This window comes from Magnolia sinica, chromosome 10 (assembly GCF_029962835.1).
Source record: "Magnolia sinica isolate HGM2019 chromosome 10, MsV1, whole genome shotgun sequence".
Taxonomy (NCBI): domain Eukaryota; kingdom Viridiplantae; phylum Streptophyta; class Magnoliopsida; order Magnoliales; family Magnoliaceae; genus Magnolia; species Magnolia sinica.
This window is the reverse complement of record NC_080582.1, coordinates 11603101-11629749: the sequence shown is the minus strand read 5'-3', so window position 1 is coordinate 11629749 and position 26649 is coordinate 11603101. Positions and strand designations below refer to the sequence as shown.

The following is a 26649-nucleotide window of genomic DNA, read 5'->3' as shown; positions in this document are numbered from 1 at the left end:
GAAGTCTAAATTCCTCTGACAGCAGGAGACAGGTAAAGTAAATAGCAATAATGACCTCTTTACGTTACATTATCGGGGAAATTGGCGAAACAAACGGGCCCTTACGTGTGGTTTGACATTTCCTTTTTGCTGAGTACAGTATGGTGGAAGCTGCAATCATGCTCGGGCTGGAATCAGTAAATGGCAATCCCACTTCCTTAGCGGCCAAATCGCAAATGCTTCTTTCGGAAGGAGAGAGCAGCTCAAACATTTTTTCAGCAGTGACGATCTGCTGTTCACGGAGATGTCCGTCATGAATTACCTGGCTGCAATGAGACGAAGCACAAACAAATTATTCTCATGTATTAAGATGCACTTAATCAGTAAGATTGGTAACTAATATTATAAAACTTTGAGATCTCCTCTCTGTTGGTTGGGAATTGGGATCTCCTTAATGAGAAGATAGCCTGGATGATTTAGATATTGATTCTTTATGAATGTTAATGCAGGTGGGCATGATCATGGAAAATGTGCAATGAAGATGTGGATGGTCTTGATCTAAATTATTGGTCCCACGTCCCATTAGGTAGGCCCCATGTGTTTTAAGTCCACAAAAGGGTTGCTTTTTTAAATTTTAGGGTTTTAGTAGTTTTCAATGACCTTTACATAAATAGTAGTGAGCTGCAGTAGCACTAGCATTTTCTGAGAGCTATTTGAGTTCGGTGATTGAGATTAAGTTGGGTTAGGGACTTAGGGTTCTTTAACATGTATACTTGGTTTTGTAGATGACAAGTGGCTTGGTAATTGGTATACTTAATAAAGAAAAGTAGTTATTTTAGGGACGAGATCTCTTGAAGTGGGAAAGAACCCTATTAATCAATTTCTTTAAATTTGTGGAGCAAATCTTATTTTGTTTTCTTTTCTTCGTACCAATCCATTCTAATCAAATTGGTATGAGAGAGTTCATTTGTGGCTTGTCTAGGGTTTGTTATTGATAGCTAACAATGGGGGAAAACCCCATTTTGGAGGAAGTATTTAGAGGATAGGATCAACTGAGAGGAAAACTGTCGAAAACCTTTGAGGAGCTTGGAGAATTTGACACGCCTACACAACATCAAGGAGTCTCTTTGTGCACAAGAAGGTGACAGCATCATGGAATCCGACCACAGTAATATCGATAGTGTTCCATTTGATCATCGGTAGAATAGACTATCAACTAGAGGATCTTAACTCACATGTAATGTATAGAAGTTAAAGTTGGGTGGAGCCAATTCCAGAAGATCCGCAGGCGGATTAGACATAAGGAGAGTTAGAAGCAAGATGAAGTGATGGGACAAAATATCCGGCCTTCAAATTATGAGTAGGAACACTATCACAAGTTCCATCACCTCTAACAAAAAGACCTGACCATTAATGCTTGCATGGAGTTCAATTGCCTCATGAGCCGGAATGACCTCAACGAATCTGATGTCTCAAGATAGTATACTATTGATCCCAAGGTGTATCTTGATGCATCGTGTTATCACAATGTCCCGTAAGGAATGGACAATGGATTCTTGAATGCACTCTGGGAAATCATGTATAATTAATGTAACTTGCCCGTTCATTTTAATCAAATTATTTTCATTCAATGGTGAAAAGAAAACTACAGATTGGATGAGAATCTAACCTGAGGAATGAGGCCAGGTTCTTAGGCGTGCATGCCCGGAAAAGAGCTTCTGGGATAATAGCTGAATCCAAAAGGATATTGGGAAGGGCCATGTATCGTAACTTCGTCTGATATCGAATCAACCATTCGGTTAGGACATGAGCTCGGTATGCAACAACACAAGGTAGCCGTGCAAGTTGCAATTCCATTATAGCCGTCCCTGAAGTAGTCAATGCAGCTCTGCTTGCCTGCACAAAATCCAAAAGTAATGGCTAAATGCTGGACGATAATGTCTCAAGGACTGAAACAACATATGTCACAGATGCAGCTTCTAAGAGATTGATATAACACTTGGGACTTTAGTCTTCTTCACCCAACCTGCCATAGATAGGCCAGGCCGTCTGTCATGCTTCTAAGCTGAACCAGCCATGTTCCAGTCTTGGGTCTGATTTTTAGGCCATGTATTCAGCCCAGGGCCTTAGTTTCAGACCCAATAAAATATGTTGGCTGGGCCCAGGATCTGGCACATTTATAACTGTCACAGGTTAGCCCAACCAAATTGATAAATGAGCTTGGCCTGGGCCTGAATTTCAGGTCCGATTAGAAAACAAGCCTACTGCACCATGTCCACCCAACCTAAATCCAACTCCACCACCAGCTCCTGCAAAAGAGGCTATGGGCCATGAAAATCTAAAGATCTTTCTCGACGACTATGATCCTTTAAATCCTAAAGAGAACTGGCATCTACCACATACGTACATTAAATGCATCAAATTTAAGGTCTTGCAACCGCCCAGAAATCAAGATGGTGGGAATGTCCCATGTCTGAATAGTTCTGTCAATGTAGCTCTCCACATGCTGGTTGGGTGCCACAGGGATGACTGTCGTTACTTTCGGAAAAGGGTCTTTCAGTAGTTTCACAGTATTTAAGAAAGTGGGAAGCATGAGTTTGACTTCTTGTAATCTGCTTCCTGGAAGTAAGGTGATGACCGTAGCACCTGTCAAACATAAACCATAAAGTGTAAGGAGAATGGAAGATTTAATAGCAAACGAAATTGACCACAGCTCCATAAACAAGCCAATCATCTCAGAAATAGAAAACTTCAGGAAGTATGACTGCACAGACAACAGTATAATCAGAATAAAGGAATTATAGGGTCCTATCATGCATAAAACATACAGTTTTCTACCATCAAAGATTCTGTACATACAAGGCCCATGTTTCCGTGATCCAGCTAGTGGCTGTGTTGGGGGAGGGGGTTGACCGGTGCCCCCAAAAATCCCACAGACAGGAAAATTCTAAGCTTCCAATGCTTGAATCACTGGCCAAACAACAACAACAACATTAAACATTCATGGGAAATAAGCTAACATCGAACGGCTGGAATCTTCCAATCCGGGAGATTTTTGGGGCACCCCAGTAGCGCAATCAGATTGATAGCCTGGACAACCTGAAGATGGGTCACACCTGTACAGGATCCTGGGCGGCAACAAACAGTATGATTGTTGCAGCACAGGACCCTAATAAATCCTCATCAAAAGACGATGGAGGAAATTTCGGATTGTCCTGCAAAATGCAAATAGAAGCTATTGTTATCATATGTTACCTACAAATATTAACAAGAAATTTTTACAAGCATTTTTCCCTTGAAAATGTCCAATATTTTCAGAGGAAATGGTGGAAATGGAAATTTCAGAAGGCAAAAAGCAACAGGTCATAACCGCTGACCAGTTCTAGGTGATCAGTTCTCAACATGAATTGGCAGAGAGGTTCATATCCAAGTAATTTCTATCCACAAAATCACTTTCTGCAAAGCATAAGCATCAAAAGAAATCAGCAGCTAATCGAGTTTCACCTTATTCACTGACATATCTGGCTTCACACACTGGACCATGTTCAAGCATCTGAAAGGTGTATCACCTGAAGCAATAAACATGAATAAACCTAAAATTGGACTAGATTCCTATGATAGTTCACCACCACATTGCAAATGGTGGTGACTCATCCTTCGTCGCATGGAGCACTCATGTACAGCTACCCCAACCATCCAAATTGTGGATGGAGCGTATGTCTAAAATCTGCCTGATAAAGCAACGGTAACCATCCAATTGATCCCTATAATATGGATAAAAGTAAAACAGTAAGTGGTCCAAATTTGAAAGGAAAATTAGACGGCTAGTATCATCTTCTCAGTTTAATTTTTGGTTTATGCCTATCCACAACTGGGTCAGTGATTTGGAGTCTCAGACTGTCTGGTCTGCAGTAGAACTGTGCCATGTGTACGGTTGAAGAGCCACCACCATTTTCTACATGGTGCTAAATTATCACAGGAATCTACCCCCTAAAATAATTCTTAGGCCCCGTTTGTTAAATCTGAAGTCTAAAGCCTGAATCTGAAATCTGAAGTCAAAAAACTTGTTTGGTAATTATGGCTGAAGTTGAAAATTAAGTACTGAATTTGAAACAACCTGTTTGTTAACAAACATCTGAAATACGTTAATTTGACGCATTTGCCCCTATCTCCTGTTTGGAAATGTTTTACATTATAAAGAAATTATTTTTTATTAAATGAAAATAAAATTATTCTATTTAATTCAAATAAACTAAAGTACTTAAGACAAAATTAAAAAATCATTATTCATAAAAAACAGATAAAATATCATTATTCATTAAAAACAGATAAATTCCTTATGTTGATTATTGCCCCACAAATATTTCAAATCAGGACGTTCAATCCTCACGTTTTGGGCCCACTTGATTATTGGATCCACCTCAGTTTCGGTCCCATGTCCTAAAATAAACTCACAAAACCAATGGGTAGGGTGGATTTCTCACAAACATGAAGGTGGGCCCCACCTACATTTCCAGCACAGGGAATTCTGCAAGAGGCTTTAGCGGTAAATCCGGCATATGGACGAATGCAGATTTCCTAACGAAAGCCTTTCACATGAAGTTCCAACACAAGGATTTTGGGTGGGGCCCACTGTGATGTTTGTGAGAAATCCAACACGTCCATCCATTTTTCGAGCTCATTTTATGACATTCGACCAAAATAAGGAGTATCCAAAACTCAAGTAGACCATACAAGATGAAACAGTGGGGAAAGGAATGCCTACCGTTAAAACCTTCCTAGACTCCACCTTGATGTTTATATTCCATCCAAATTGTTTATAAGGTCATTTTGACTAAGATGAAGTGAAAACACCGTGAACTTAAACCGATACAAAACTTTTGTGGCCATATAAATGTTTCAATGATGGTCACAAAATCCCCACTATTTCCTATCGTGTGGCCCATTTAAGTTTTGGATACATCTTATTTTTGGTCGCACGTCCTAAAATGAGCTCGAAAAACGGATGGACGGACAGGCTTTCTCACAAACATCGCAATGGGCCCCACAGAATCTTTCGCAGGAAGTTCCTGCGGAAGGCTTTCACAGGAGGAGGCAGATTAGATACTGACAGGTTGAGTAGCGAGACTCGCTACTGAAGTGACATCACCAAGTTCTGTGGGACCCACCATGATGTATGTGTTGTATTCACACCATCCATCCATTTGGAGATATCACTTTAGGGCATGAGACAAAGAATGAGTCAGATCCAAATCTGGAGTGGACCCCACCACAGAAAACAGTGGGAAGAGTGACGCCCACCATTGAAACCTTCCTAAGGTCTACAATGATGTTTATTTGAGATCCAATGTGTTCATAAGTTAAGACAGATATAAAAGAAGGTAAAACACAAATTTCAGCTTGATTGAAAACTTTTGTGGCCCTTAGAAATTTTTAATGGTGGACGGCACTCTCTCCGTTATTTTCTGTTGTGGGGTCCACTCGAGCTTTGGATCTGACCTATTATTTGGCTCATACCCTAAATTTATATCACCAAATGGATGGACAGTGTGGATACAACACATACATCATGGTGGGTCCCACATAACTTGGTGACGTCACTTCAGTAGCGATTCTCGCTATTCAACCTGTCAGTAGCTAATCCGCGTCCTTCGCGGGAAATCCGCGTCCGATCGAAGCGGATTGGCTAGACGTCAGCAAGTTATGTGGGTCACATCATGAGGTATGTGTTATATCCAAACCATCCATCCATTTTTCGAGCTCATCTTAAGGCTTGAGCCAAAAATAAGGGAAGATCTAAAGATCAAGTGTACCACACTGCAAAAAGCAGTGGGGGATTGAACGTCTACCATTGAAATCCTTTTGGGGGTCACAGAAGTTTCGGATAAATATGAAATTTGTTTTTCCTCTTCATCCAGGTATTTGTGACCTTATGAACAGATTGTATGGAAAACAAACATTACGGTGGGCCCTACGAATTTTTTAACGGTGAAAATCATTATCCCCGTTGCTATTTGGTGCGGTCCATTTGAGCTTTGGATATGTTCATAAGGTATCTACTCCCCCTACCACCAACCCCGTGGCTAATAGTCGGTGCTCTGTGGGCCCCATCATGATGTATGTGTTTCATCCATTCCGTTCATCCATTTTTACTAATCATTTTAGGGCTTCACACCAAAAATGAGAGGGACATAAATCTCAGGTGGACCACACCACAAGAAAACAATAGTGATTGGATATCCACCATTAAAATTCTCCCAAGGCCCGCTGTATTGTTTATTTGACATCCAATCTATTGATTAGGTCATACAAGCCAGATGAAGGGAAAAAACAAATTGATCCAAAACTTTTATGGCCCCCAAAAGGTTTTTTATGGTCGACTTGAGTTTTAGTCAATTTCCATTGGTTTTTATGGTGTGGCCCACTTGAGTTTTACATGTACCCAAGGTATCCCATATTGGTTATGGTAACGGCAGTGGCTGTTACGCGATACGGGGCAGTAATGGGGCACCCTCGATTCTGTAGCCGTAACGGCCATTACGAGGGCATAACGGCCGTTGCTGCCCCATAACAGTCAGGGCGTAACGGTAAAAAAACGGCCTTTTTTTTTTGCTTTTTAAGGTCTGTTTTTTCACTTTTTTTGAAATTTCTTTCTTCAAAACTCTTCCTAAATCATTCTATTTCTATTTTCGACCACTCTTAGCTTGATATTACAGATAAAAATAACTTATATTAAGGATTTTTTTGATTCGAAGCTCCGTGGGCCATTTTTCAAAAATTCCTCAAAAATATGTATTTATATTTTTTATTCAATGTTTTAGTGTTTGAATGGTAAAATATGATGTGTTAATCATAATAGAAGATAATAATGTCCATTTTACAGATTGTTGTTGTCATTTTATATTTTTTTATAATTTTTTTCTATTTACACACTATTTTCGGCCCTTTTTTTTTAATTCGAAAAATCATTTTTTATTGAATGTTTTGTTGTTTTAATGGCAGAATATGATGTGTTAATCATAGTAGAACATGTTAATGTCCATTTTACAAATTGTTATTGTCATTTTATATTTTTTTATAATTTTTTCTATTTACGCACTATTTTCAGCCCTTTTTTTAAATTCGAAAATTCATTTTTTTTATTCAATGTTTTACTGTTTTAATGGTAGAATATGATGTGTTAACCATAGTAGAAGATAATACTGTGCATTTTACAGATTGTTGTTGTCATTTTATATTTTTAGTAATTTTTTTCTATTTACGCACTATTTTCGGCCCTTTTTTTTAATTCGAAAAATCATTTTTTATTGAATGTTTTGTTGTTTTAATAGTAGAATATGATGTGTTAATTATAATAGAACATGTTAATGTCCATTTTACAGATTGTTGTTGTCATTTTATATTTTTTTCTATTTACGCACTATTTTTGGCCCTTTTTTTTAATTTGAAAAATCATTTTTTATTCAATGTTTTGTTATTTTAATGGTAAAATATGATGTGTTAATCATAGTAGAAGATATTAATGTGCATTTTATAGATTGTTGTTGTCATTTTATATTTTTTTATAATTTTTTTCTATTTACGCACTATTTTCGACCTTTTTTTTTTAATTCGAAAAATCATTTTTTATTCAATGTTTTGTTGTTTTAATGGTAGAATATGATGTGTTAATCATAATAGAAGATATTAATGTCCATTTTACAAATTGTTGTTGTCATTTTATATTTTTTTCTATTTACGCACTATTTTCAGCCCTTTTTTTTTTAATTCAAAAAATCATTTTTTATTGAATGTTTTGTTGTTTTAATAGTAAAATATTATGTGTTAATCATAGTAGAACATATTAATGTCCATTTTACAGATTGTTATTGTAATTTTATATTTTTTTCTATTTTCAAATTAGTAACTTTATATTTATATTTTCATATATTGGACAGGTTTTGGAGCTTCTTAGGGTTTAGAACATACAGTCATCTTTATTAATTAGATTCTAAAAACTGTATATAAATTTAGAATAGCGAGTAGACTCACAATCTCACATAGACATAGGTTATATCTAATCTATATCTAGATCTGCACGAGGAAATGTCTAGGTCTGGCCAACAAATGAGGATATTGGATGGCAACATTGTCATAGGGTTGATGGTACTATGCACCAAATAAAGTGCAACTATTGTGATAGACTAGTAACTGATAGAATTACCCGTCTCAAATAACATTTGGCACATCAAAAGGGTCAAGTTGAAGGATGAACTATAGTACCGAAAGAGATAATGATTTTAATGCAAGCCAATCTGAATGAATCGAAGGGTAAACGTGCTGCTAGACAAAAGAAGAAAGATGAGATTTTGGATGCAGCTCGACAGGAGGTGTTTGGTCCTGAATATATGGGCGTTCGTGATGAAGATATTATTAATTCTGACGAAGATTCAGATCGGGAATTAACTGTAGCTAGGAGAGAGAGCTTGCATCTAGCTCGTGAAGAAGAAGAACGTCGCCGCATGTTTGGCGTGAGTGGGTCAATACGTGATACAGGAGGGCAATGGGAGTGGGAATGCAGCTGGGAGTGTAACTGCTTCTGCAGGGGGGTAGGTTTAGTGGGTTACGATGTGTGTTAGGGAGCCAACAACAGACATCTTCATGTGATGCCCCTATAGATTTGGATGAAGAAGTAAATGAGCCTAGGAGACCCTCTATTAATCCAATCATGTTTAAAAAAGAATCAACTAAACAAAAGAAGATAAAACAAATGTGGAGAAAAACTTTCGTTGAGAAACTAGGTAGGGCAGCAGCAAAGTTATTTATACATGCCAATATACCTCCTAACGCGGCCAATTCTCCATATTGGCAGGTGGTAATTGATGCAGCAGCAGAAGCAGGTGAAGGAATTAAAACTCTCATGGCTAAGGAAATTAGGGGGAAATGGACAGATGCAGAGTATGCGGATGTGAAAGAATACGTGGCTACCTTTAAACCTGTATGGCAGGCCAGAGGATGCACGATCATGTATGATGGTTGAACTGGCCCAACCAGACGCAGCATGATCAACTTCATGGTGTACTGTCATTTAGGAACTATATACCACAAGTCAATTGATGCCTCAGAGGTAACAAAAGATTCTAATTATATTACTGGACTAATGGATAAAGTTGTGAAAGAGATTGGAAAGGAGAATATAGTGCAGATTGTGATAGATAATGAAACATCATATAAGCTTGCAGGACATAAGTTAATGAAAAAGAGACGACGTCTTTTTTGTCACTATGTGCTGCCCATTGTATTGATCTTATATTGGAAGATATTGGGAAGAAGAAGAATGTTAAGGAAATGGTCGAAAGGGCAGGAGAAGTGATGACGTTTATTTACAACCATAATCAAGTAGACGCAATAATGAGGAAGTTCACGAAAGGACGAGGGTTGTTGAGGCCTGCAGCAACTAGATTCGCAACAAACTTTATAGCATTAGAGAGTTTATACCAGCATAGGGGAGAGTTAAGTGAGATGTTCACTTCCTGAAATTGGCTTAACACAAAACATGGGCAGAAGACATCAGGGATACCGGTTGAAGTTGCGAACACCATACGAGACAATAAATATTGGAAGAGGGTCAAGTCGATCCTAAATGTGATAGAGCCACTAATGAAGGTACTCCGTCTTGTTGAAACCGACAAAGCACCTACCATGGGCTTCATATACGATGCCATGGATAAAGCAAAGTTGGCAATTCAACGTGATTGTAGAAGCTGGGAGTCTTATTGGAGGATGATCGACAAGAAATGGACAAGACAACTCCATCATGATCTCCATGCAGTAGGTTACTACCTAAATCCTAAGTACAGATATGCCCAATCATTTGTTGCGGATGATGAAATTCGTGTCGGGCTAAAGAATGTGATAAAGAGATTAGAGCTTGATTTAGATATGTAAATAAAAGCGTTAATTGAATTACATACATTTGGAAATCGCCTGGGTAGCTTTGGAAATGCTCTTATACAGCATGCAAGGTATCCCGTATCGGTATCAGTTGGCGTAATAGTGCCCTCCGATACCGATACGGATACGGGGGTGTAACGGCGATATGGAGGCGTAACGGCTCGTAACAGTGCAATTATTTTTTTTTTGCAAAAAAAATATGAAAAAATATGGATTAAATCCAGAATATTCTAAGCATTCCGAATATGCATTCATTTATAAATTGGAACATGTTTATGGTGGTGTAACGATCCACTCTTTGGTGAGAAGTTGTATCGGACTGTCTGATTAAATTTTGAACCAGGTAACCTGAATTTGACTACAAAATTCATATATTTAATTTTCTAAATATCTAATTTATATACTTAACAATTTGATATCATTTCTCCCAATAGTTCTTTAAAAAAATAAAATTAAATTCAGTTACATGGCGTTGCCGATTTGGGGCTGACTTGGAGGACCAATCTATGCCCCAAATTAGCCTCAAATTCATGCAATTTATTGCCATTATCCCACTTATGAATTGGTGGACATTTATTGGATAGTGAATCATGAAAAAAATCAAAAAGCCCTATTTTAAAAAATAAAAGTCCACAAATTAACAATCAAAACTATTCAAACGATTTGATTTTGGCATTGTGAGTTAGCAATTGCAGTCCATAATTTAATTGGTAAATTTTAAGTTAATATATGTCTCGTGTACAATTTTTTAAGGGCCCGAATTAGGCGGGACTCGGATTGTGAAGTGTAGCAACGTGTCAAAGTTTTTTGGGCCCCACTCGTGATAAATGTGTTATATCCACACCGTCCATCCATTTTGCCAAATAATTTTAGGGCGTGAGCCCAAAAATGAGGCACATCCAAAGCTCAAGTGGACTGCACCATAAGAAACAACAATAATTAAACGTTCACCATTAAAAACTTATTGGGGGCTACAAAAGTTTTAGATCAAGCTGACATGTGTGTTTTCCCTTCATCCACGTCAGTGTGACCCAATTAATATGTTAGATTGGAAATAAACATTACACTGGACCCTAAGAAATTTTTAACGGTGAGCATTCTATAACCACTATTTCATATGGTGTCGTCATATGGTGTGGTCCACCTAAGATTTGGATATGGATATTACTAATTTTTTGGATCTGACCTAAAATGACATGGCAAAATGGAGGGACGACGTGGATAAAATATATACATCATGGGGCCCACTCGGGTCTGATCACGAGGTATGTGTTATATCTAAACCGTCCATTCATTTGACGAGCTCGTCTTAAGGCTTGAACAGATTGGATGGAAAATAAACGTTACAGTGGGCCCTATGAATTGTTTAATGGTGAAAATAGTTATCTCCGCTGCTATTTTTGGTGGTCCAGATGATCTTTGGATATAATTCATTTTTTTGGTAGTGCTCTAAAATGATCTCTGAAAATAGATGAACGGTGTAGATATAATAAATACATCACTGTGGAGCCCACGTAACTTTGATCTCCTTTGAACCGTTCGTACAACTCGAAGCTCGAGGAGTGTCAGCACTCGTCTTAGCATGACACATACCTCCAATAGCTAGCTGGTGTGTGGTACACCTGCGAATTAAAAAAAAAAAAAAAAGAAGGGAGAGAGGGAAACCAAAAAGAAAAAAGAGGGAAAGAAGAGAGAGAGAGAGAGAGAGAGAGAGAGGAAGAAGAAGAAGCAGGCTACCGCGGCCGCAACCACAGCTGCCCGAAGAAGAAGAAGAAGAAAAGGTAAGTTTTTTTTTTTCCTTTTTTTTTCTATTTTTCAAGGCCCGTAACAGCCGTTACGAGTCTGTAACGGCCGTTATGGCCCATAACGGCCGTTAAGATATGCAAATAAAGGCGTTGAATGAATTAGATACATTTGGAAATCGCCTGAGTAGCTTTGGAGATGCTCTTGACAGCATGCAGTATCTAAGTTTCAACCAGCCGAATGGTGGATTAATTTCGGAGAGAATACGAAGGCTCTCCAAAAAATTGCAGTAAAAGTTTTGAGTCAGACAACTTCTTCTTCTAGCTGTGAAAGGAATTGGAGTTATTTTGCACTTATTCATTCAAAGAATAGGAATAGATTGCAGACTAGGACGTAGGATAGACTTGTCTTCATGCACTACAATATAAAGCTAAGAAAGCGATGACACCATAAGAGCATTACAGCCGCCGATGGCACAGACTACTGTCCAATAAACTTGGACAATATTTATGACGAAGATGACCCCCTTCGACCTTGGTTGGAAACAAGGGAAAAGCAAATTGAAGCAGATAGTGAAGAATTAGAAATTGATGACCCAGTAATACGCACAGCATAATAAGAAGGGCAGCTTTTATGCCAAGCACGGCTCAAGATTAACAAAAGAGTACGAGCAGTGGTAGTGTGACCGTGTCGGATGATGGTGATAATGACCCCCCTGCCCCTGGTGCTGGCACTTCTGGTGTTGCTCAGCAAACCATACAGCCGTCTACAGATCGCAATGCCGATGAACATCCACAAGGTAGTACACGAGGTCGGACTTATAAGTGTACCGAGTCACAATACAGCTAGCAGGAGGAGGGTAGGTCTAGTAGTGCACTGGGTCCGAGAGGTCCAGAACATTAGCAGGCTCATGGTCCTGGTTATTATGATGGATATTCTTATGGCCAATTGGATTATGATTATAGTTATACTGAGCCTATTCCATCACATTCATGTTGGAGTAGTCCTCTCGATCCATATCCATATGATTATAGATATCCAAATCCAAATCCAAGTTACTCATCACAGCAGACGCACTTTCAATCTCAAGATTCTCAACAGCCTAAGTACGGGCACCAGTATGGCTATTCGACGGGCACTGGTGGATATCCTTACTCAGGGTCGGAGTCGTTGCCTAGTCAGGATCAGTCATCCTCTGGTTTCGTTGATCTAGTATTTCCTTCTGGCACTAGATATTATGGATATGCAGCACCTCCACCTATTGGACAGCCTCAGCCTGATGCTGACGATGACGATGACGATGATGTGGAGGTCAAGCAACCACAAAAAAAAAAAACAGAGTTTCATTTTGGTGGTGACTTGTGATTGCAAGTATATATTTGTATTAAGGTAAGTATTTGCAGCAGACAGCTAATAGCAGCATTATTGCAACCAGCCAAGCACATAGTTGACACTGCCGAACTTGTATTTAAAATAGCTCCCCTGACAACCAATCAAGTAATCCTTAATTAAGTTGCAGGGGAGTATATCAGACACTACTAATTTTTTTAAAAAAAATATATATTCTTGAGTTGAGGATGACAAGTCACAGGACAGGAATCACAGTCACAGTCACAGGTATGTTAAATTGTTAATAACTTAATACAAAATAAATTATGAAAAATAATTACAAACACCTACACATGTAAAATATTTTCATATTACATTCATTCTAATATATCTATCATTGATAGTAGATAGTTAGAAAAGTAAATATATGAGTTTTACAGTCAAATCTAGGCTGTCTGGTTCATAAATTCATCAGACAGTCCGAAACAACTTCTCACTAAAGAGTGGACTGTTACACCACCATAAACATGTTCCAATTTATAAATGAATGCATATTTGGAATGCTTACAATATTCTGGATTTAATCCATATTTTTTTTGCCAAAAAAAAAAAAAAAAAACACCGTTACGGGCCGTTACACCCCTGTATCCGTATCGATATCGGAGGGCACCGTTATGCCAACCGATATCGATACGGGATACCTTGCATGTACCTCATTTCTCGGCTCATGCTCTAGAAAGATCTGAAAAAGTTGATGGACGGTGTGGATCAAGCACATAAATCATTGTGGGGCATAAATAAGTTTCACATGTTAAAAGTTAGTTTTCTATTACGCAAACAATTTAAAAGAGAAAAAATTTCAATAGTAATGGGGTAATTTTGAAAGCAAAAATTTTTTTAATAGAAAAATTCATGGAGCGCATTCTGCATTCAGCATTAAGCCCGACTCCTATCACAGAAAAAATTCAATGATATATCGCGGAAAATCACTTAGCGCTTTTCGATTTAGGCGTTAACAAACAACTCTTAATACGGAGCATTTTCTTAATTCCGCATTAAGTAGTATTTTGAAAAAATTAGCACTGTAGACGAGTCCGTACTATGCCTCTCTTTTTTTCACCACCCGAAAACTTATCTCATCGAAGTGGATTGTTAGGGTACAGATATAGGTTTTTTGATGAAAATACCCCTGCCTGTTAGGGTAAAGCAGCTAGAAAAAGCAGGGGTATTTTCGTCTTCCTAGGTTCGTCCGTACGAATAGAGGTCTACTTTGGTGATTTAGGTTTTTTTACGGGTTGAATGAAAAAAGGTGGGTAGTACATTGGGTCTATACGACGCAAAATCCCTATTATTTTTCAGAGTTAACAAACAGGCCCTTAGTCTAGGAAATTATATCAGGAATGACAAAAATGAGAAATCACTCTGTAGCATTTTCTCCTTGAGAAAATATCAGAAAATAGATGGTAGAAAAGGATGTATTTGTAAATAATTTTAACCATAAATCTTTTGATGTATGAAAATCTTTAGTTCTGGATTTCAGAATACTCAAAAAAAAATTGTATTTTTATGTAATCCAATGTGACCAAGATACTCATTTGACCAGGAAACAGGAAAAAATTAAAAATAAAATAAACAACAAAAAAAACAATAATAAATTTTATTGAAAAAAAAAAAAAAAAGAAAGGCCAAGGCCGAAAAAAAAAATAAAAAACAAAAAATAAAAAACAAAAAACAAAAAAAAACAAAACAAAAGAAACAAAAGAAAGAAACAATAAAAAAAAAAAAGAAGCAAAAAACAAATTCTAACCCCTTAAAACTGATGATGGACATAGTTTAAGCCAGCTTCACACAGGCATACACAACAATCATTGGCAGTTTGGTATCACCATTTCAGATCAAATATCGGTCTGCATTTGGATGCACAAGTAAATTGCAGTGTGAATAGTCAGTTTAATGACGAGGAAATGACATAAATTAATTATGTTTCCTAGCATTAACAATGTTGGATGAAGCACTATGTGCAGTCATGTTTCTCAAGTCGAGCATCAAAAGTAACTTAGTTGTGATTTCAAGCCTAGACCAAGGCAGGCAATCAGAACTTGGTAATTTCCACTTGTACTATTGATTGCAATTCAGATGAAGCACAGTAATGCATTCAAATGCGGGATGAAAAGGAAATTAAAAAGTGACTAAAAACGAAGGAAGCATGGTGGTATGAGATTAACTAGCAAGGAAACAAATTGTAAGTGATGACATTGGAAGAAAACATGGCAGGATGAGAAAGAAAGTTCAGAAAGTGATTGAAAATGAGGAAAGGCGCGCGCGCGCGTGTGTGTTGAAAGGTAAGAATATTATTAAAGAAACCCAGAAAAACCACTACAAGCAACAGAGGAAAAAAACAAAAAAAAAAAAAGAAAAGGAAAAATATAAAGAAATAAAATATAAAGCCTGACCCAGGCAGCCCAGCCCCAAACCCTACACCCTTGAAGAAACATAAATTAAGGGGCCCAATCTCAAAAGAAAACAAGGACCCTCGAGAAAACCCCCGCCTGCAAAACAGTAATGTTCCTAAAGCAACGGTTGTTCCTTGCAGCCCGTAGAACCCACAGCACCGCAAGAAGAATAATCCACCATTTTCTTTTACCGATCGGACCTCCCAATTCCCCGTGCCAATTGCAAAGAAGGGCTTCCATAGATCTTGGCATAGCCCAAGCTACTCCCGACAGATGCAAGACACTCCAGCAAATGTCAGCGGCGAAAAAGGCAAATGGATAAACAGGTGGTCCACATACATACATTGTTTTAAATATCGACGATATTAGCCGATATATCCCACAATATATCTTATATCCCACATGTGTGATACAAAATGCACAGGTAGTGCGGATATATCCCACATGTTCAATCCGGTAAGCATTTTCAAATTTCGAACCCTTTTTTTGGTTGAAATTATGTTAAATTAGTGTCAAAACAAATCTATTGGTTCTTCATGTTTTGCATGGAAAATCATGAAGTTGAAACTTGGAACTTTGATTTCAATATCCATTGATTCTTCATGTTGTTTATGTTTTTTTTCAAAATTTTCCTTCTACCAAAGTTCAATTGAGACTAATTTCTAAGTATTTAGGAGTATTTGATGAAATGATCATCACATACACTCTAATTTCGAAATTTGAGTGTAGGTGGTCTGATTTGGAAAATTTTGGAAAAAAATCAATATTTAGGAGCTTGCAATGTTGCACTCCAAACATGAAATCATGCATGTTACCATGTATGAGGGCTAATCTACTGATTTTTTTAAGTCCTTGTCAATTTTCAGAAAATACAAATCATTTTTTAATTAAAATTTAATGTTTTTCTTCGAAATTTTCCTTCAACCAGCTGTTAATTGAGACTAATTTCGAAATATTTAGGCATGTTTGATGAAATGATCATCACATACACTCTAAATGTTAAACATTCGATTTGAATATAGTTGCATTAGTTCAGTCAGATAGAGCATAACTTAGGACCTTATACAAAGGAAATATATTATGTGCACTTTTTTTTTTTGAGATGTTATGATTTAAAAGTGTGTATTAAGATCTTTTTTAACAATCCATGAAGTTTCATTGAAAAATTCAACCATTTTCCCAATGTTTCCCAAAAAGTATGATAAATTACCTGATACAAAGGATATATCTCGTACGATAACCGATACATATCTACATCCCAAGGATGAAATACGTAACACGATACCAATATTTTGAACACCACACACACACACACACACACACACACACACACACATATAAAGAGCGAGAGAGAGAGAGAGAGAGAGAGATCAGAAAAGTTTTGCATGATACACACGGGCGCATGCACACACTCACACATATTTATGGAGAGAGATACATACATACATACATAAATACAAACACACACACGAACACATATACATTAACATGTGTATGTACTGTATATACATATACATGTGTGTGTACTGTATCTGCACATTTTGGATAACATGAAATCAGAAAAGTGTTCCATGGTAAAAGTCATCTGTTTCTATTTATAGTAGCAAATTATGCTTTATCCAATACCACAACAATGCTCTAAAGCATTGCTAAGCTCCTCCCTCTGAAAACAAAGACTCAAACAGGAAAAAGTTGTTGACAAGTAAAGCCAGTCAAGATTCAATATGTATTACCAGAAGATAGCCCATGCTCATTTCGAAAGCGTTGGCCATTCCCTTGCACCTTCCATTTTTCTGATGGTGGGTCCTTTCCCTAGTATTAGGTTCCATCCAAGTGTTAGAATCTCAAAAGGTTTCACTAAAGTTCCGTGTTGAAATGAACAGAGTATGTAATCGTGAATCAAATAGAAAAATTAGTTGAATTTTCAATGTAGCAATGTTAGCCAGAATCAAAGGACTTCCACTTTATCGATCAAACAAGAAGAGAAATTCCATGATTGGTAATTTTCCATGATAAAATAATACATGTTGTTGTCATATAAAATGGTAGGGCAGAAGCTACAGTTCTCAGATGAAGTCATGAAGCAGCCTAAAAAGTGCGTGTACAATACTATAGAAAAACTTAGAATGTGTACTTATATTTAAGGACTTAACCTGATTGACCAGCACAGGTTTGTGTGCACTGCAATCAAATTGAAAAACATGGTGCAGCTTTCTTTCTTTTTTTTAACACACCCCACATGGGCACTCGAACCCATGACCTCAATGTTGAAATGCGCTCTGTCTACCACTGAGCCTTGTGTTGAGACCCCCAACCAAAAAAAGGAAAAAACATGGTGCAGTTGTCCACCAACTAGACCTTCCGTTGCGTGGACTAACCACGAACGGACCATTATTTGAAAATCCCATGGACTTGGTCATCTTAACCATCCAATTGGAGACCCTTCTTGTTCAATGCAGAGAATTTCAGATATTCTTCTCTGCTGTCCGTTTGTTTTGGTCAATCGTTAGATGGTTAAGATTATCCATTCATTGAGACTTCCTACCGCAGCTTATCCATTGTAGGGACCAACCACTGAATTGACAGGGTCATGCACCATTATGCCATGTATTCAATTCTTTTGGTAGCTCACGACAAGGAGAACCAATGCAGGGTGCACCGAATGAATAAACCTTTTTTATAGAAATAAAATTTAGAGATCTCGTTTATGGGAACTTAAAATATCTAGATTTTAAAGATGAAAAATAGCAAATAGTATATGAGCAGTGACCTGAAGCCAAGCAAACATTCCCTTGGGCAAAAAAATATCCCTCAAGGTAGATGGGACTTAGGACCTAAGAAATGCACCTTGAGCGCAAGAGGCGCCTCCAAGGTTGAGGTGTACGCCTTCAATGACATGGTCCAGGGCAGCACTAATTTGGAACATTTCATATCTTTTCATTAATTTTCTAACTCCCTTCCTCATGTCATTGCTTGCATTTATCTGTGTATCACTGGTACCAATTAACTTTTTATACTACAATTTGGACCTCCATTTTCTAAATTGCAGTGACTCCTTGACCACACACATGGTATGCATATACGTCTATAAAGACCGTCCAAATGTAGGGTCCATAGCAGATGACAAAGGCCTGAAACTTGCACAATTTGAACGGCCCTAAGCATCCAATGCAGCTATCAAATAAAGAGCTACAAATGGATTGGTCAGGTCCAATATCGGTATCGTTCCATGTATCGCTGGCTGGGTATATGGAAACATGTATCGATATCGCTGATAGCCGGAAATGTATCGCTGAGGGAAATTTTGGGGAAACACGGGAAAATTGTTGGAATTTCTCATTGAAACTTCACGAAATGCTAAAATACACATTTGTATATTTATAAATCAAATAATTGTAAAAAAGATGCATACAGGGGAGGGCTAAATACACATAACGCTGACTCAAAGAAACATTGAGAAAGCATAGGGAAAATGATGGAATTTTTCAATAATACTTCAGAAGATGATAAGATACACATATTTGCATATTTGACAATCAAATAATGGCAAAAAAATCTCATATTTGCATACTAAGGAATTAACAAGCTTTCTTTTAATAGGGTCCTAAAAGCATGTATCGTTGACTCAGGGAAACATTGGGGGAACATGGAGAAAATGGTGGATCCATCCATCCATCCATGCACGCATGCACATACATACACACAAACACACATACATATGATCATCCATCCATCCATCCATCCATGCATGCATGCATGCATACATAGAAGACACATACACATAAACACACATGCATGATCCATCCATCCATGCATGCATGCATGCATATAGATACACATATATACATACATTCATCCATCCATTCATGATCCATGCATACATATACACACACACATAAACATGCATTTCATCATACAACCATGCACCCATAAAAAATTTTGAAATGAATTTTTTTTTTTAATAAATAGATACCATCCATCCATGCATGCACATGCATACATATAAACACATGAATGATCCATCCACCTAACCATTCATCCATCCAACCATCTGTGCATACATGCATTCATGCATACAGTGACACATGCATATATACACACATGCATGATCCATCCATCTATCCATGCATGCATACAGATACACATAAATGCATGGATACATCCATCCATCCACCCATCCATTCATCTATCCATCCATGCATACATACATCCGTGATCCATGCATTCATGAATACATATACACAAATACAAACATGCATTTCATCATACAACCACGCACCCATAAAATTTTGAAATGATTTTTTTATGTATAGATTTTTGGCGATATCAATTTATTGTCAATATCATCGACATATCACCATTACATTGGCGATACAAGCAACACCTAGAATTTACACAGTTGAAAACATTGCCAATACTCAGTGATATATCTGTGATATATCGTTGATACCTGGAATTTCTGATACAAACAGTATTATTGGTATTGCCAAGCTGACGATACCAATAATATTGGCGATATCATTGATATTATCGCTGATGCTCAGAACAATGGTCAGGCCTGAGTTCAACAGGCAAAGTCAGATGATTAAGATCATCCAGTCAGTGCGACCTTTGAACTATCCTTCATCCAGCTCACGATTTGGACACCCTAAATTCTTTTACATCTATGCTACATGCATGCCATAGACATAGATGAGTCACAACCATTTACAAGGGGTGAACTTAGATGGTAGTCTAGATGCCAATACCTATTAAATATTACCTAAAAAGCTAAACCGAACCAAGTGGCGAACTCAGATGGAAAGTGTAGTATCAGTACCCATGTTGTACTCGACACTTCATTCCTGTAAACCGGGTAATATAGATTGCGTCAGTTCATGAAGCTGAAGGATACTATGATCCTTTGCATAAATCTGGAATCTTGTAGTGATAAAGTTTCTGTCCTATGTCTCAGAAGGGGCATTTGAGGTCTAAATGCGTTTTCATCCAAATGGCAGTTCACGTCATGCATTTGGATGCACTTTGCAAACACCCGTCTCATCGCTCACTCAACAAAATGGGCGCTACAACCTCCACTTGGCAAAAACCAATCCGATTGGCTTTGTCCAAATTGACAGCAAAAGGCAAGCTTGAGACCTTTTCCAGAAACTCGCTTTTGAGGAAGTGTGTCCAAACGGACCCTTGAACTATCCTAAGTAGTTTGTTGAAGGCCATTCTTCAAACTTTAGCAACGATTATTAAATTGCCTTGGAAATACCCAAAATTGACAAGAAATAACTATTCCTAGCTATATCAATTATCAATCATTGGCCTCACATTCTAATTATTGCAGTATTTCATATTCAACAAACATTGATAGAACTTCATATATGTAATACGTAAGCAGACACATCCAATCTTTCACATAAGGAAAATGATCAAGTGCAAACATTTATGCCGCAATTGTGGTACAAACGACCCCTATGGGCCACACCATGAAGTGTTGATGACAGCCACTCTAATCATCATGGATTGGCCTGATTTTTTGGACCATGTCCAAATGAGGGATGGCGTGCATAATGGTTAGAGTGGATGTCATGAACATGTCACCTGTGGGACCAACACAACTTGTTTGCACTACAATTATAGTGAAAACATTTGCACTAGATCATGACCCTTCACATAAATGCTTCAAGGAAGAATTGATATTTATTTGAAAGAATTAAGGAGATCATACCGAATTCAAGGTTAGAGCATCTTCCAATGTGGGATGACCAACAAAAGTTGCAGCTAACCCATTTGACCGGCAAACTTCCTCCTCAAATGGAAGGATACATAATAGATGGTCAACATACCCAGATAATCGTGGGAGCCGGGTCTCACCTCCTTTCCATGCCCAAAATGATGGTGCAACATAATGGGTTTGTACAGGACTAGCTAGTCCTTGTTCAATACATCTATCTGCAAAAAACCATTCACTAGTTTACATTTTTGGGATCTACTTTTTTTTGTTCTGTGGAGACCTTATAGCCTACACATGATAACTTGGAACAAGAACTATGGCATCTTGATGCATTAGAATGTGAACAGTTGTGAATTGTGAAGAACAGGTTATGTATGCATAGGGTCCATGGTTTGGTGATCCATGTCGTTGGTCTGATTGGCCCCACTTTGGATGGAAGATGCCCTAAAAATCTTTCAGATCGGAAATTCCTAACCATCCAATAATTTATTTTCTTTTAGCATCACTGTATTATCTTCAGCTGTCTATTCGTATAACAATGATCAAACCTTTAGGATCTTTCAATCTGGGAGATTTAAAGGCATCATCATGTCAATGCTCTGTATCATTGAACTATAAGCCTCAACTTCAAATGGACAAAATGTACGGTACTGCATCAAGCTACAATGAAAATGGTTGTGCCTTACCCCTTAATTGCTTTAAGAAACGGAAAGAGAATGCCTTCGAGTCAATTGTCACTACAACATGAGGCCGAAACAGGATAGCTGCTTCTATTGTCTCTTTTAACCTCATCTGTCACTTCCAATTTCCAATGTTAATATAAGAATATGATTAGACGAGTGACATTGACAGGAATGCCCATGAGACAATCATATCATACGGTCCTCACCCGAATCTTTCTTATATGTGGAAACACTTCCCAAAAGCCCATTACTGAGATATCCTCCATGGGATATAGAGATTGCAAACCCTCCTTGCTCATCAAAACCCTGATCACATACAGAGAGTTTCAACGTCTGGAACAAAAGAAAACGAGAACATATCGTTGATACTTTATATGGGGTTATACTGGTAAAGATGGAGGTTTTGTCAAAGAAAACTGCTCCATAAAACTTAACAGGAATTTCACATGTATCAGTAAAGAAAAGAAAGCAATTACATCGTATCTTATGCATATCCATGCTGCAACAATGGATAGTAATTCATAATACAATAAAATCTCCTGGAAATAAGCCACAATATTTCAATGCTAAAAAGACTTATTTTAATTGGTTTTTAAAAGAAAAAATGTCCGCGTACAACTCACTGCATGCAACATTCACGTTCAGTAAGTGGACATCTCAGGAGTTTATAACATCCAAGCTGTGAAGAAGCAAAGTCCTAGCATGAAGATCACCAGGAATAAAATCAGGCCATCAAATGCATCATGCAGACGGCAGACCATCCATGTATGCTAGATCAGACCATTGGCAGGTCTGATTTAAACCATCCATTATCTTTGTACAGTGTAGTCCACCTCATATTTGTGCCAGGCAATCTTCATGGTGGATCCTACGTCATAGACACATGACAAGTTGGCATCTGTGCACCCAATCCATCTGAAATCGCATCCAGCTATTGTAGGTGAATGGTCCTCTTCTTAAAATTCAGATGTGTGATGACCAAAATATAAGAATTCCACCAACCAAAGATAAGTTCTCTCCATATCAAATGCATCCAATTCATAAGGTTATGCAAGGTTAGGAAAGCTATATACACAGTGTGCTTGAAATGTTGTTCTAGAATAGGAAAGCAATACATGTTAGAAATGCTATGCTTGAGCCTAGAATAGAAAAGCAATTAAGAGATTGCATTACTTGAGTCTCCTTTAACCTACAAAGGCCTGGAAATTTTGCCAAAGAAGATTCGAAAGCCATCCCTTGGGCTTCCTCTGCTTGCACCACCTCACCCCACCTAGAAGGTCCACATGTATCAAAACACAAGCTTCAAGATGGGATGGGAGAAGTCCAACTTCGAGAAGTGTTGCATTCATTTGAGTACTTATTTTTTCGACTTGTTATAGTCTAATAGTCTAATAGATATAATAAATGTAACAAAATTTTAATGAAATTGGTAATAAAATTATTCTAAAAAAATTCCTATACTTGCAGTATTTTTACATATTTTTATAATTTTTATATTCTTCCATTTTCCTTTATTTTTTCAAAATAAAATAAGTTTTGGAGGCTGTGCGATTGCATATGCACACAGCCCCCTTAGGTCACATGGGATCGCTTACGCCATCTGACAACATTGCTTCAAATATAATACCATCCGACATTTCTAACCTTGATTTTCCTATATGGATGACATAAACCAATGGAGACAACACTTTTCGATACATGTGTTTCTTACACAGTCACTTGATGAACTGATGGCAATACATTCCCAATACATTTTTCCTTTTCTTCTACATTTTGATATTTCGTAGTCAAGCTTGTGAAAAAAAAAAAGAGGAGCTTTACTAGGCCTAGAACAGGTGTACAATGCAGACCATCTACATGTCACCTCATATGTCAGCAGAAAAAATAGGTGCAATGTCCTAGCTGTCCATCACATGGATTGATCATGTAGACATTCAAGCCCAAGAATCAAGCTGATCCAGTCATCGGATGAGCCATGATGTTAAAAAAAGGTGGATGGATTAGAGAATTCTAGCCAAGTTTTCTTGGCCATACGTTTGTTTTGTGAACTATAGCCCACCTGAATCGTGGACTGACCTGATTATTGAGCCGGGCATCTACGTAGCAGGACGCCTCTAATGGATGGATTGGATTTCATGCCCATGTGCCATGCAGGCACATGTAGCAGTGATGTGTACATGAGCTAAGTAACACAAATGCGTGTTGTGTTTGTATGTATATGTATGTGTATGTAGGGTGCTCTTACAATGGTCCACCACCATTTTGAAAATGGTGGCGACTATGGATGGAACATATCCAGGCCATCCAATTTGTGGGGCCCACTATGGATGGAACATATCCTGAGAATCTCATTTGACAATCGATCCCAACCTTCCAATTCCTATCTACTGAATGGATGGTTAAAAGTAGAATAGCAAGTGGGCCAAATTACAAGTGCAAAATCAGAAGATAACTATCATCTGTTCATCATAAATTCCAGGTTCCACTCCATCGACAATTGGGTCATTGGTTTAGACGGTCAGGATTATGGTACAACTATAACATGTGTATGGTGGAAGAATCACCACCATCTTAAAATGGTGCTTGACTAGCATAGGGCCCTAGCCCATGTATGTATGTATGTTACCCTCCGACGCCGGAGAATCGGATGGGGAAAGGAGAAAGACGCTTGAGAGAGGAGATGAGACGGGAAGCAATGACGTCTCCAGAAACCTCTCCAGCCACCATGAAAACCCTCAGCTCTCCATCTTTGGAAGCCATGTCTACCACACTCCCACCATCAGTCCATGATAATGATGATGACGAACATGATCTCCCAGCCAAAATCCTCTTCAAGAAGAAGATCTTCTTGTCACGCAGCATTCCTTTCCTCAGCATTTCAGCAAACACTAAATACTCGTTTTCTTGCCTCTGTCGTCTCTCTTCGTGTGGGTATTTTATTGAGGGGTTTTGAATTTTGATAGAATGCGGGGACTGAATACCGTTCTCTGTGGGGCCCACCGTGTGATGTATGTTTTTTAATCCACGCCGTCCGTCCGTCCTTACCAACTCATTTTAGGGCATAAACCTGAAATTGTAACATTTCCAAAGCTCAAGTGCAGAAAAGGAAACAGAGGGATTTAAAAGCCTACTGTTGAAAACTTTTTCGGGCCGACACAAGTTTTTGGATCGAGCAGATATTTGCGTTTTTCTGTAGTCCATTTTTGCGTGGCGCTATGAACTGGTTGGATGTGGTCCATTTGAAGGTTTCAATGGGGAGATGTGCCTTAAAATGATACGGAAAAATGGTTGGAGGGTGTGGATAAGACACATACATCCACAGTGGGCTGATAGAGTTTTTTAAGTTCATTGAGTAAGCAGTAGGCAACTACGGCGGCTCAAACGGGTGGGCAGGTGAGGCAATCACCTAAGGCGCGGTAATTATGAAGGCCCTATATTATAATAAAATTAAAATTTCTTAATTATGAAAATCTTATATTATGATAAAATTAAAATTAAGAAGAAAAGAAAAAAATTTAAAAGTTTTGAAACAAAACTTATTGAAAAGCTTATAAAATAGGAACATCTAAAAATTAGTTTACAAATTTGAAATAGAAAATAAAAAATAAATCTTAGAAACTAGTACCGTCAATAATAACAGTCTAACTATATCATCTCTTTCCAAAAATAATAGCATCATTCCTAATAAGTTCTTCTTCTAAAACCTAGGACCACAACTACCTACTTTATTGCTAATTAAGTTCTCAAAAAATTAAATTCTAATGTCATTTTTCTAAATTAAATTCTAACTTCAATTTTCTAACGGTTTAGATTTATTTTCGGAATTAAAAGTTTTAAAAGAAGTTGCAAAAATAGAAATTGATATTGCAATTCAAATACTTAATCTAATAAAAGAACTAGATTGTTTTTCATATTATTTTATTATATATAGAATACTACTTAGTATACCTATTACGATTGCATATGTAGAAAGAAAATTTTCAAAACTAAATATTAAAAAAATTTATTTACAAACAATTGTGTCTCAAGATAAATTAAACGGTTTAGCAATTTTATTTATCGAAACTGATTTATTGGGTAAACTTGAATACAAAAGTTTAATTAGTAATTTTGCATCTAATAAGGCAATAAGTAAATTTATGGTTTAATTTTGAATTTATTAATATTTTAAAAAAATTAAAATTAAAAAGCCTCATTTTTTTTACTTGCCTAAGGCCCCCAAAAATGTTGAGCCACCCCATAGGCAACCCCAAGTTCCAGCAGTTGGAAGCTAATGTTAAACAATCAGCCAAGCTAAGTCCTACTAAGCTCAACATGGTTTGGCCAGCAGCTTATCTCATCTTCAATCTGACTTAGCTTGGTTCTTGAGTTGTATTAGCCAGCTCAACTCAATTCAATTAATAGCTTAGGGCACCTTAAATTGAGTTCAAGCTTAAGCTGTTGAGTTAAGTTGGAGTGTGACCCAATTTTTCTTTTTGAGTTTAAGTTGGAGTACAAGTTTAACCTTATTTTTTCTATGGAGTGTGAGTTGGAGTACAAGTTTGATCCTTTTTTTTCTTTGGAGATCGATGTTACTTGCCCAGTCCAATTCAAATCATCAAATCATCGAGTTAACTTGAGTTCAATTTGAACTCATTTTTTCTATGAGATTGTGTTTATCAAGTTAAGTTTTTATTTAAACTTATTTAAGTGTAATGAAGTTGAGAATTGTAAAACCCAATATGTAATGTATGTACAATCCAATATATAAAATCAAATCTATGATAGATGTAGAAATGAAAATTAAAGTTGAGTTAAGCCCAAGTTA

The 26649-nt window shown here is 37.4% G+C and overlaps 1 protein-coding gene across 3 annotated transcripts; it reads right to left on the bottom strand.

Annotated features, from left to right (window-relative positions):
* Nucleotides 1–24948, bottom strand: LOC131257982 (probable lipid-A-disaccharide synthase, mitochondrial). Of its 3 annotated transcripts, XM_058258987.1 has the most exons (9): nucleotides 24469–24599; nucleotides 22556–22757; nucleotides 22049–22148; nucleotides 21846–21951; nucleotides 21154–21377; nucleotides 17171–17249; nucleotides 2387–2625; nucleotides 1649–1875; nucleotides 1–305 (listed from the first exon to the last, which is right to left on the bottom strand). In XM_058258987.1, exons 3-9 carry the CDS (start codon nucleotides 22139–22141, stop codon nucleotides 65–67), a joined length of 1209 nt encoding a protein of 402 aa, XP_058114970.1. In that variant the 5' UTR covers nucleotides 22142–22148; nucleotides 22556–22757; nucleotides 24469–24599; the 3' UTR covers nucleotides 1–64. The 3 variants fall into 3 exon arrangements, with proteins under 3 accessions (XP_058114970.1, XP_058114968.1, XP_058114969.1); XM_058258985.1 differs by lacking the exon at nucleotides 22556–22757 and having other exon boundaries at nucleotides 24469–24948; XM_058258986.1 differs by lacking the exon at nucleotides 22556–22757 and having other exon boundaries at nucleotides 22049–22175; nucleotides 24469–24600.
* Between the last annotated feature and the right edge of the window lie 1701 nt (nucleotides 24949–26649).